Source organism: Artibeus jamaicensis, unplaced genomic scaffold (assembly GCF_021234435.1).
Source record: "Artibeus jamaicensis isolate MK-2021 breed Jamaican fruit bat unplaced genomic scaffold, CSHL_Jam_final contig_924, whole genome shotgun sequence".
Lineage (NCBI taxonomy): Eukaryota > Metazoa > Chordata > Mammalia > Chiroptera > Phyllostomidae > Artibeus > Artibeus jamaicensis.
The window spans coordinates 1,331,405-1,344,009 of record NW_026522015.1 but is presented as its reverse complement, the minus strand read 5'-3'; the positions used below and the strand labels follow the sequence as shown (position 1 = coordinate 1,344,009).

Sequence of the window (12,605 nt, the reverse complement as noted above, 5' to 3'; positions counted from 1 at the left end):
ACATTGATCAGTTGCCTCTCATGCACTGCAACCAGAGACTAGGCCCGGACCCTGGCAGGTACACTCACTGGGAATCTAACTGGTGACCTTTTGCTTTGCGGAATGATGCTCAGACATACAACCAACTGATCTATGCTGGTACAGGGCTTTTTGTTTATACTGTTGATCAGGAAAGGTTGGCATACTTTGGATTAAGTATTTTATTTAGTCCAATGTTATTCAGTATTAGATAAATAAAACCTCTTTTAATATATCTAATTGCTATTAAAATACAGTTTTGCTCACTGCTCTTTCCCTTCTGTTCTTTGCATCTCCACATGGTAGACGAATTGGATTTTATGTCAATACTTTCAAAAATGTCTCTAGCCTTGAGGCCAAGTTTCATAAGGAAATTGCAGTGGTGAGTAATGATTATTTTTACTTATGGAATATAAAGTAAATGAACATTTATTCTGGAAGCAAATGAAATGGCTAGCACTATGCAAAGAATGTGCTCACTTGCATGTTGTTTTTAATAGTGTATTATTACTCTCAGTAGTATTTCTACAGGTTTGTTGTTGTGGTCACATAGTTCTCTATGTCTTACAAAGATTTTAGTTTGCGGGTGTACAAAAGTGCTCTTGTGAATCACTGGCTGCTTTTATTTCATTCCTGAAATAATTTTTTTCATTGTCACAGTTTCATTTTTTAAGTCAGTTTTTAATATTGGAGTTTCAAGTGATACTTCAAGCTATGAAAAAAATTTGCTTCCAAATATTCAGATAATTAGCAGCTATGCTGTCAGCTGGTGTTTTCTTAGTTTAGCAGGTACTCGTATGACTTTAATTCTAGTAAAGTCAATGTAAACAATTATTTTTTCTCTGTACTCTGGTTAATAAATATATTTTAATTTTTTAAGTTTTTTTGTGGCCTTTAAGTTTTGACATGAATTCTAACTTTTCAATAAACAGTCCCTTTTGAGGGCACAATAGCCTGAGTAAACATCAGAATGAATTGCAGCTAATAGACAAGTGGCCTCTGTCCCCTTAGCTTTGCCACAAACTGTATGAAGTAATGACGAAACTGGGTGACCAGCATGCTGACAAGGCCTTCACCATTCAAGGCGCTCCCAGGTAGGCCAAGTTCATCAGAGCCAAGTCCATGTCCATTCATTTAAATGCAATGGTTGTTGCAATTTCCGCAGTCTGTACCAACCTATACTATTTTATTCATCCTATAAAAGTAAAAAATAAAGGAGCCTTTCCATGCAAAGGCAGTCCCCAGCCTTAGTTCTATGCTTTTATATTTACCTTCATCCTTCAGATTTACCTACCACAACCTTTAACCTTTTCTCATTGTCATGATAGAACTGACTGTCTGCCTCTCTGCTGTCCATGGGACCTAAGAGCAATGGTATAAATTTTTAACATATAATTTCTCGTTATGCACTTGTTACGTTTCTTGAAGAAAGAAAGAATTCCTCCAACTCATAACTGTTAACCCTGATATTTATCACTGGTGATGACATACTTAAAGAATCCATTTTTGGAAAGGGGAGAAGTTAGTGAGACCTCACTACCACCTTACCTCTTCCCAATTCCACCTTGCACACACTGCATTGTTTTTTCTTTTATTGCACATGGTTATTTTGAGTATGCCTTCAAATACACCAAAGACCTAGTGATCCATAGGTGAAATGTCTACATTGCTGGGGTTGTTTGGCTTTACACCAGCTTTCTCCCATGATTTTGGAATCCCTCTTTTTCCATCCTTTCCAGATATTCTGTACTCAAAAAATGCAGGCAAGTGAACCTGGTGGTGGAAGTCCAAAGACCCAGCTTTCAGTTTATGGCTCTACATGTAGTTAACATGCATAGACTTTCTTAAGTCCAAGAGCCTCTCTAGTTAAAGACCTCATTTTTTTAACTAGTAGGGGAAAATAGATGATATTGGACTAAATAGCTTTAAAATAATAGGCAGAATCAAGAAAAAGGAGAAAAGACTCATGGACATGGACAACAGTATGGGATTGCAGGGGGGAGAGGGATGGGTAGAGGTGGAAGAAGGTATAAGTTAGATCAATGATAAGGGAAAATACAATAAAAATAAACAAAAAATAAAGTAAGCAGTGGTGACATTCTATATTTGTAATTTTAACATCAATATATATACTCATACACATTTATAAATATATGCATACTCCTACACATGCACCACTGTCTCTATGTGTCAGTGTTTGGATCTCTCTGGAGGTAGCTAATATTCTTATTTGTTGCTCCTTGGATTAGTTGTATTCATAGTGTCTGCTATAGCTGCTGTACTAAATTAGCATGAAGTGTGTCTCTCCTTGTAAGGGAAAGAATATGACTAGAATACATGAAAGGAGCAGAGCTACTGTTTCTAATACAGCTAGGAACACAGTAACAACTGCAATATCAAAATGATATTTAGGTTTTTGAGAAATAAAATACATAAAATATAAGGGTTTCTCCATTATGGAGAGATGAAAGGGATAAAGGCATGTAGAAATTTCAAAGTTGCTAAATCAGATAAAATGGAGAGAGTGGGGCCACAGTGATTTTACAAATGTTCCTTTCATTTTTTTCAACATTTCTGTGCAGAATGAGGTGGTGAGTGAGCGATTTCAGTAGGATCTATCTCTATTAAGCGTAGATTGGGGCTGTGCTTCCTGACAGATGCAATGATTGCTGGCACATAGCCCCAATCATGCAGTGTATCTATGTTCTCTATAAGACCTATTCCCTTGTAGGCCATGCTGCTGTGTACATATTTATTTTGGGATGCAGATCCTGTTACCTCAATCTGTAGACTTTTGAAATTCTTAAAGAGCAGAATGTGTTTCTAGTGTCTTCTTAGTCATTAACTTTGGGCTGTTCACAAGCACCTGGCCTGGTATTAGGTATGTGGTGCGTTGTGAGTAAATATTTCCAATTCTGTTATATCACATAATTTGTTTGCACATTTCAAGGTGCCTGAGTTGAGTGATTGCTCTTAAAAGTGTGGAAGCAAAAGCAGTTAATGAGTTAATCTCCAAATGTTACCAGAAAGCACTCCTACAAAATCTTAAAATTAACAGTATCCTAAGGATGCCTTTTACATAAAATTTATCATAAGTTTTACTATAGGTTATGACATAGCAATATTCCCTTGTAAATCAAAAGTGAAATTAGTTCAGTTAATTCAGTTTATGTTTGAAAGATTCTTGCAAAACATGTTTGGCACAGTAGAAAAAACAAGGGCCACATTAGTAAGGCCTGAATTCAGATCCAGTTAATTACCCAGTGACTTCAGGCATTTTTAACTTTCTGCATGGGTATTTTGGTGATTAGAGATAATCTATGGCATACAGTGTTAATAACCAGAATTAACCTGAAAGAGGAAGTATATAACAAATAATACCTGTTAGGGCTCAGAATTTCTCTGGTATGGAGGATTCCTAATAAATAACTACTGCTCCTTAGAAGACCCTTCGTTTACATGTCCTGTGTTCATCTAGTGATTCAGGTCCTCTCCGCATCACAAAGACACCATCACCGCCTGAGGAGCCTTCACCCATCCCAAGCCCAACAGCTAGTCCCAATCATACACTGGTGCCTGCGTCTCCTGCACCAGCACGGCCTCGGTCACCTTCACAGGTAGGAAGAGATCAAATATATTAGGGTGACTGGAAAAACTCATGGTGGGATGACCACATCTGGTATTGTCCTGTGGGGCAGGGGAATTGAGAGGAGTTTACTTCTGGTTGAGGAGACTTTGAAGTATGAAGTTTTAGGCATTATAGTTGTCACTAAGGAATCAACTTATTTTCCTTATTTGGATCTTTTATTTTCTTGCACGCCCTATACTTGACTGTGTTTATCTCAGCCTCCTCAGACTTGCCTGCTCTCCTCTTCCATCTTTTGCTCACAGAATCCTTTCCATAAAGGCTCCCATTAATCCTACCTTCTCCATGAAACCTCTCTCCTGTAGTGCTTTAGTAAGGTTCATGGCAAGTATAACCACAAAAAGCTGTTATGTGAATATTCCATTTCACACTTTTTGTATTATCCACCAATATTGTATATGAACAGATATGCAACAAAAGTGCAGGAAACAAATGATTGAAAGAAATAGTAAGGGCCAGGAAAAGGTAAATATAGAGAAAATTGCCACCCATTCTTTTCTACTTTGGGTGAACATGAAATTTCTATAAGAAAACTTGAAGTGCCCAGTTCAGTTTAAGCTTTCATGTGTTCAGCTAAAACTAAGGAAGGAAATTCATAGGAAGATACATGTAGCAAATGTATGCTGCCTATAGGTAGTCTCACTGATTCCAATGAAAAACTTGCTTGATTTTAATGTGAAATTTTTAATTTATTGCTGAAGTGAAGAATTATTTTTAGTTTGCTTCAGAGAAGGTAGTGCCTTAGTTTAACATTAGAGGCACAGGCATCTGGCCCTGTGGCCCTGAGTGTAGCTCTTGGGTTGTGGTGAATGGAGCATCAGACCCTGAGTTTTTCTTATTGGACCCTGAGTTTTTCTTATTGGCTCACAGAGCCACCCAAGCAGATGGCATTTTTTACTATCAGGTGGGCTTGTTTCTATATGCAGATCTGAACTTCAGTCAGTAATCTATCTGTCCTTCCACCTCTGTTCAGATGAGATTTTTCATGTCTTGCACATCATCTTTGGCTGAATTAACTACTGCTTGTGTTTAATGCTTTGTAGACAAGGAAAGGGCCTCCTATACCACCTTTGCCTAAAGTCACCCCAACAAAGGAACTGCAGCAGGAGAACATCATCAGTTTCTTTGAGGACAACTTTGTCCCACAAATCAGTGTGACAACACTTTCCCAGGTGAGTGCCTAGTACAGCGGTGGGATGTCTATAAAATACATGGAGGAGGTACTCTCAGGGCTCAGCTCTACAGAAAGCAGATGCTAAGTCAACAATATGATTTCTGTTGCCATTCAGGTTTTCTTAGTGTTTCTAAAGCATTTTCAAATGGGAGATGTACATTTTGAAAATATTCATATTATTTTTTATTATTAAGATTAATAAGTAGCACATATTGTAGAAAATGGGAAAATACTAAAAAGTGTAAAATGAGTAGTTTTAGTAATTACTTAAATCATACCACTCTGACTTAGCCACACATATGCTCTGGTTTTTTATTTATTTTTTTCGTTGTTTTATTTCCTACTTATATATTGCTTTTTCCCTACAAAAATTAAATTGTATTGTTTTGTACTCCTGACTTTTCTACTTAATTGCATGAGCATTTTTTCATGTCATAGTATTATCTTTTCAAAAAAATAATGTTTAATCAGAGTATTCTATCAGATGGATGTAGCAACTCCTGATTGTGTCCACAAGTTGCTTCCAATTTTTCAATGATTTCATTAGTACTTTGGTGAATATCAGTATAAATGAATTCATATTTGCACCTTCTATTACTTCTTTTATATTACTTCCTAGTAAAGAATAGGAAAATAAAATTAAAGAGGTGAATATTTTTAAGTCTTTTGCCCTACCTCAGGTAGAAATGTATCCTTGCACATGATTTGGCAAATGGAAACCTTAATGTTCCCTTGCTTTCAAAGACAACTGGATGCAGGTGCTCCACCTTTAGTTACTTACCCTCAGTGGACTGTAGCCTGTCCCTATGAGCAGCTTATTTATCTTGAGAATAGTCTTGACTTGCAGGGATGTTCCTAATGTCATTGAAGCCAACTCTTTAAGAGTGAAAGTTCCCAGTCATGCTAATATAATGTTTCCCAGTGTTCTCAGGATCAGAAATAATATTTACATTTTGTGATGTGAGCACCACATTTTAATTACTGAACACATCAATAACAACACTGTGTAAGACATTGCAATTGCAATCACACTCTGTTGACAATAATAGAAGTAATGTACTGATATCAGGGGGCTCAGAAAATAAAAGCTCAGAAGCAATGCAGTGTTGAATCATAATTTGTCATCCCCTTAAAGTCCATTTATCAACAGATGCAATGCTTTTAGCTAATTGTTTTCCTTCTGTTGTTTATATGAGATGTTCAATATGATAAGCTAAGTACGGCTTGAAATGAGATTTAGCAGCTCCTTTGAGGAGAGGGAATTGTGTGTTTATTAGTGCATGGACAAATTATGCCTGTGGCTACACAGATGCTTCTGGGAATAGCTTGAACCAGATGATCTTACTCAGCATCCACCTGGCACCAAACTGGAGGAGTTTTCATTTCTAAGTTGTGCTGTTTGTTTGCATTTGCTAACAGCTCGACTTCATTTTTTTTTTTTTTTTTTTTGCTATATCACTCTCCAATTCAGAGTACTTTGAGTGGTAGTATCCTTACTATCAAGTTCCTTTCAACTAGATCCTCTAAGAATATCCTCTGAATTCCATCACAAGTAGAGCATGTGGGTCACCTAGAAACAATGTGTGCTTGATGAGGACCTCTCCATTTAGCAGTTAAAGCAATTGAAGTAGAGAAAATGTGACACACAGACTAGTTCTGAAATAAAGATGGGGTTCAAAAGTGTTCTTTCTTTTAAAATGTGTTTTTATTTGCAGTTTGCTGGTTTGTAGATAAGGGTCCTTCATGGTGAGGAAAAACAGAGCCAAAGCACTTTTAAAAATTACAAATGCCAGGAGAGGCCTCTAAGTACTTCTGAAAGCATTAACTTTTGCTGATATTGTTGAGTGAACATGATGGGAAAAGTCAAGGGTTGGAGGAGGGGGAGAGGAAGCACCTCTCAAAACAGAACCATCTCTAGGTGCTGCTTCTGCGATGAGACATCTGGTAGAGTGCTGACCCCACCTGGCCATCAGTCTGTGTGTTGCGGCCGCAACGAACAAATTCACATAGACTACAGAAGTCCTGTGGAGAAAAAGGGATGGCATGGCCACTCTCTCAGTGGAAGAGAGGAAAGGCCTCAACCCCTGTCTGGACAAGCTTTTATTGTTTTTTCTGGGCACATTACATAGAGGACCGTCCTCATTTACTACAGGTTCACTTCAGGTGGTTACCTTTTATAGAAAACAAAGGAGAAGATGTTGCTAATTACATCAAAGAGAAGGACATTTGCAAATGCAAGGGGAAAAGTGGTTGAACTGATTACATTCCTACCTGAGAGGCTTAGCGTAGATTTTAGGAAGTTACTTTAAAGATATTCAGTAAACGTTTCTGCCTTAATTCAGGGTGAGGGAGTTTTAGCAAAAGCAAGCCTCCTAGCAGCCTAGGTACAATGCAGGCCTGATTCCCCATGGGAGAACCTATTTGTGGGCGTGAGTCCTGTGTGCCTGACCTTACTCCCCACTGGCCTTTTCGAGTGGGGGCTGACTACATTTTCCACTACCACACAGAATGGTCCACTATACTGTATGTCACGCCCATCAGTCTGCCAGGCAGTTTTGCAAGAACTAATTAGATATGATAAACATATCTAATTATGATATTAGATATGTTTATCAGATTATATGTCAAGTTACATATTAAAAGTGAAAGGATTGTCTCAAATGGATGATAATATTTTTAGATGTGCTCAGATAACTGACTAAAAAATAAATAGAAATTTTAGGAGAAAATAGATGCCAGCTGCCAAGGAACAGAGTATTGAAAGCTAGAGAGCTGAGATGTACTTCCAGGTACATATATTACAATAATATAGAGTGATCCATGTGCATTTATTTAATATTTTTTAAATGTTTGAGTAATTCTCCATTTAACAGATAAGTTCTGTGTGTCTCCTATTTTTGCCCTGTGCTTTATAGAGAAGGAAGGCAATTGTATTCATCCCAACTAGAAACTCAAAACATAATGATTAGAATTTCTCACCTCTGATTGATTTGCCTGTGTCATCACAGTGATAATTCTCTCTTGAGTGTGTTCTGGGATTGGAAACAGAAATGTATCAGACCAGAAAGCCCTCAAATGGCCCCAGACCTTAAATAAATCACACAATCTTCTCTGGGAAATATTCTTATCTGCTTACAGAGAGATGCCCCAATGTCAAGCCCTAAGGGCTGATCTTGCTCTTCTGGTTCTGTGTTTTACAAACATGGGTCTGCCAAAATCCAAACCCATCTCTCCCTAGTTTTCTGTCTCAAGAAGTTAAGTGGAAAGAAATTCTGTGTGTATATGTGTGTCTGTATGTGTTCCTGCATTATTCTTTGATTTTTTTTATTCTTAACCTCCCCCTGTCTGTTTTCTTATTCCCTGTATCTTTTCCCCCTTTCCCCCTCCCCCACTGTTAAACTTCCATGTGATCTTCATTTCTGTGATTCTGTTCCTGCTCTAGTTGTTTGCTTAGTTTGTTTTTGTTTTTGTTGTATTTGGTTGTTGATAGTTATAAGTTTGATGTCATTTTACTGTTCATAGTTTCGATCTTCATCTTTTTCTTAGGTAAGTCCCTTTAATATTTTATATAATAAGGGCTTGGTGATGATGAACTCCTTTAACTTGACCTTATCTGAGAAGCATTTTATCTGCCCTCCCATTCTAAATGAAAGCTTTGCTGGCTAGAGCAATTGTGGATGTAGATCCTTGCCCTTCATGACTTGGAATACTTTTCTTCAGCCTCTTCTTGCCCGTAAGGTTGCTTTTTAAGAAATCAGCTGATAATCTCATAGGAACTCCTTTGTAGGTAACTGTCTCCTTTTCTCTTGCTGCTTTTAAGATTCTGTTCTTCTCTTTAATCTTGGTTAATGTAATTATGATGTGCCTTGGTGTGTGCTTCCTTGAGTCTAACTTGTTTGGGACTCTGAACTTCCTGGAATTCTATTTTCTTTGCCAGATTTGAGAAGTTCTCCTTCATTATATTTTCAAATAAGTTTTCAATGTCTTGCTCTTCCTCTTCTCCTTCTGGCACCCCTATGATTCAGATGTTGGAACATTTAAAGTTGTCTTGATGGTTCCTAAACCTCTCCTGATTTTTTTTTTAATCCTTATTTCTTTATTCTGTTCTTGTTGAAGGTTTATTTCTTCCTTCTGGTCCAAACCATTGATGTGAGTCCCAGTTTCCTTCCCTTCACTGTTGGTTCCCTGTACATTTTGCTTTATTTCACTTTTCATAGTCTTCACTTTTTCCTCTGTTTTGTGACCATACTTAAACAATTCTGTGAGCGTCCTGATTACAAGTGTTTTGAACTGTGCATCTGATAGGTAGGCTATCTCTTTGTCACTTAGTTGTATTTTTTCTGGAGCTTTGATCTGTTCTTTTGTCTGAGCCATTTTTTTGGTCTTTGCACACCCTTGCATTATTCTTTTAAAACAGAATTGCCCATATAGTCTTATAAGATGCTTGGTTTATGTGGCTAGGAGGGGCTGCATCTCCTTGTGCTTTTTTCATGGTTCATGTCAGCATGTTCAAGGCTCTGAGAAGTTCGACAACAAAAGCCTTGTTTGTTTAAATCAAAGTTTCTCAAACAGTTTCCCAGACTTTTATCCCAGTGTATTCTGTTCCTGCTAAACGGATGTTTTGGTGAAACATTTGAAAAAGGAAGATTTAAATGATATTATGACCCTGCCAAATTTATGGCATATAAGTAAGATTTTAACAGGAGAGCAAAACAAAAGAAAGCAATCATGTATATGTACACATAGATATGCATATATGTAAGGTTGTTCCTTTTTTTCTTCAAAAATTGTTTGGACTGCTTTCTGTTCTAATTTGATCACTTCAATTCTGATGTTCATCCACCTCTCTCACGAGGGCTTTCCCTAGCAATTGTGTCTCTGAGCAAATAATTTCTGGAAGGGCATTCTGCACATATAAATAATTTGAGACACTTAAAATTAGCATATGAGCAACATTATAGTGGCTAGTGTCATGGGACTCCATAAAATGAAATGCCATGCTGACTTCTACAAGCAATCTTGTAGTACTCATCACACTCTTGGGACAAGCATGACTACCATATTCCAGGATAACCAGAAGGATATAAGCCCCGGAGTTCCAGGGAACATATGAGGGTCCCACACCATAGGAGAACTTAGAGAATTTCAGTGAAGGTGCTCAAGTGTGAGGGGACCTCCAGAGATACAAGGCTAAGGGCATCTTTATGTCAAGTGGTAAAGAAGAAAAAATGGCCTGTATTAGGATTTTTTAAAATAAGAGATGCCCCCACTGTGGTTTTAGTTTGCATTTCTCTGGTGGCTAATAATGTTGATTATTCTTTCATATCTCTTTGGGTCCTCAGTATGTCCTCCTTGGACAAGTGTCCCTTTTTAAAAATTGGATTGTTTGTCTTCCTGGTGTTGAGTTAGATGAGTTCTTCATATATTCTGGAGATCAAACCCTTGTCAAAGGTATCATTGGCAAATATTTTTCCATAGTTTCCCTTTTCATTTTGCTGATGTTTTCTTTAGCTGTGCAGAAGCTTTTTAACTTCATGTAGTTCCATTTTGTTCTTTCCTTTATATCCCTTGCTCTAGGAGATATACTGGTGAAAACATTGCTGCATAAGATATTGGAAATTTTACTGCCTATGTTTCCCTCTAGGACTTTTATGGTGTCATGACTTACAGTTAAGTCTTTTATCCATCTTGAGTTTATTTTTGTGCATGGTGTAAGCTGGTGGTCAAGTTTCATTTGTTTGAATATAACTGTCCAGATCCCCCAAAACCATTTATTGAAGAGACTATTTTTACTCTATTTTATGTTCCTGAGTTTTTTTTTTTGTCACATATTAGTGGACCATAGGGACATAGGCTCATTTCTGTTTCATTGATCTGTGTGTCTGTTCTTATGTTCTTATGCTAGTACCAGGCTGTTTTGATTACAGTGGCCTTATAATAAAGTTTGATATCAGGTATTCTGATCCATCCTCTTTTGTTCTTCTTTCTCGGAGAAAGAATAGCTGAGACTATTTCTGGTCATTTATGGTTGACTCTTCCTTATAGGTAACTACTCATTTAGTTGACTAAAATGCATTCAGTTATAGCAAATGTGTAATGCTCAACAAGCAGCAGTCAGTAATGAGAAATAACACAAATTCAGAATAACAACCCCAAACCAACATCAATTAACCTAATCTTTGTACATTATAAGTGAAAACAAGAGCATTGTTCTATAATAACCTCAGCTTTGTGAATAAACTGTAAGTTTTCTGAGAATAAAAAAAGAGACACCCCCAACTATTTTGCCTAAATCTTTTCCCAACTGTGATATTACATATTTTGTTTCTTGGATATAACTTCCTATTTATAAATCAAAAATTATATTTTGAATACCCAAGCTTATTTCTCTAAGTCCTTCTCATCACTCATTTTGGGAGTGCCTGCTCTGCTGGAAGGCATTAGCTGTGCTACTTTTATGTTTCTGATTCCCAGTTTAATGCTGCATCTTGAGTTTTTACCTGAGGAAATCATCCTGTTATTCCTAGCTAATCAAACTGGAATCAAATTGCAAAATAAATTATGCATTGGCCCTTTTTACCTGTTCAATTGCAATGAAGCCCTTTTTATCTTTTCAATTGCAATTAGGCCCACCTGAAATTACACCCAACATTCACTTTCTAGATACCTGTAACCTGGCTTTAAATACTACCTTGGGTTTCTTTTCTTTTTTTATAGATTTTATTTATTTTTTTAGAGAGAAAGAAAGGGAAGGAAAAATAGAGGGAGAGAAACATCAATGTGTGGTTGCCCCTCATGTGCCCCCAACTGGGAACCTGGCCTATAACCCAGGCATATGCCCTGATTAGGAACCAAACCAGCACCCCTTTTGTTTGCAGACCTGCACTCAATCCACTGAGCTAAACTAGCCAGGGCAGCTTTTCTTTTCAATGTAGCATATATCTGAACCAGCTACTACTTCTTTAAGTTGGTATTTTTTAACATAAACATGTTAACATTCTTCTAAGAGAAAAATAATTAGTAAGATGAAAATCAGAAGGAGAAAAATATACAGTGCATTTCAAGCCAAAATTTAGTCACTTTATTGTGCTAGTAGATTACCCACAACATTACTTTATTCCTGCAGCAGGGTTAGCCATACATAACAGTTCATTTATCATCTGGAGCTCTGAAAATATTCTGAAATCACTGTGTTATATGTCCTCACAAGCTTCCAAGGTTCTCAGACTCTAGAAATTCTAACCATCCTAGTTTTTAGATCTTATAATTCATCTTGTGACATTAATACATTTTGAGTTTTTATATTTTTTAATATGATTTGAGGTATGGGTTAGGTGTAGTTAGCTTGGCACAAGGAGGCAAGCAGGAGAAGAGAAAAAGAGAAAAGCAGAAGAATGAATCAAGAAATGACAATAAGCTCAAGATGAGGAAGCATGCAAAGAAGTGATAGTGAGAGAAGAGTGAGACACACAACAGAACAGGAACAGCTACTGAATTGTCACACACCTGAGTATGTTATATGCAAAGTCTCATTCAACTTTACTTTGAAATCATTCCTGCAATCTTCAGGTCATTATCCCTATTTCAGAAATGAATAAATCTGCCACCTTTTTGTAACACTATGTTGTTCTGGGCAGATGTGGAAAGCAAGATGCTGGGACTATGTGTGAAAAAATAAATGAACAAATATATTTTTATCCTTAATATTTAGAGTGTATGTTCTTGAGCATGTTCTCTAGGTTGTTACTTCTTTAGGTTGTTACAAAT

The 12,605-nt window shown here is 37.0% G+C and overlaps 1 protein-coding gene across 6 annotated transcripts in view; it reads left to right on the top strand.

Annotated features, from left to right (window-relative positions):
* AMPH (amphiphysin) overlaps nucleotides 1-12,605 on the top strand; it is a 276,775-nt gene that overhangs the window by 211,113 nt on the left and 53,057 nt on the right. For 5 of the 6 annotated variants that reach the window (XM_053655127.1, XM_053655126.1, XM_053655124.1 and 2 more), the window contains exons 8-11: nucleotides 325-400; nucleotides 1,030-1,112; nucleotides 3,497-3,635; nucleotides 4,708-4,836. In XM_053655127.1, coding sequence (XP_053511102.1) covers nucleotides 325-400; nucleotides 1,030-1,112; nucleotides 3,497-3,635; nucleotides 4,708-4,836 — 427 coding nt within the window. The remainder of the gene's footprint in view (nucleotides 1-324; nucleotides 401-1,029; nucleotides 1,113-3,496; nucleotides 3,636-4,707; nucleotides 4,837-12,605) is intronic. The other variant, XM_053655125.1, reaches the window with a different exon arrangement.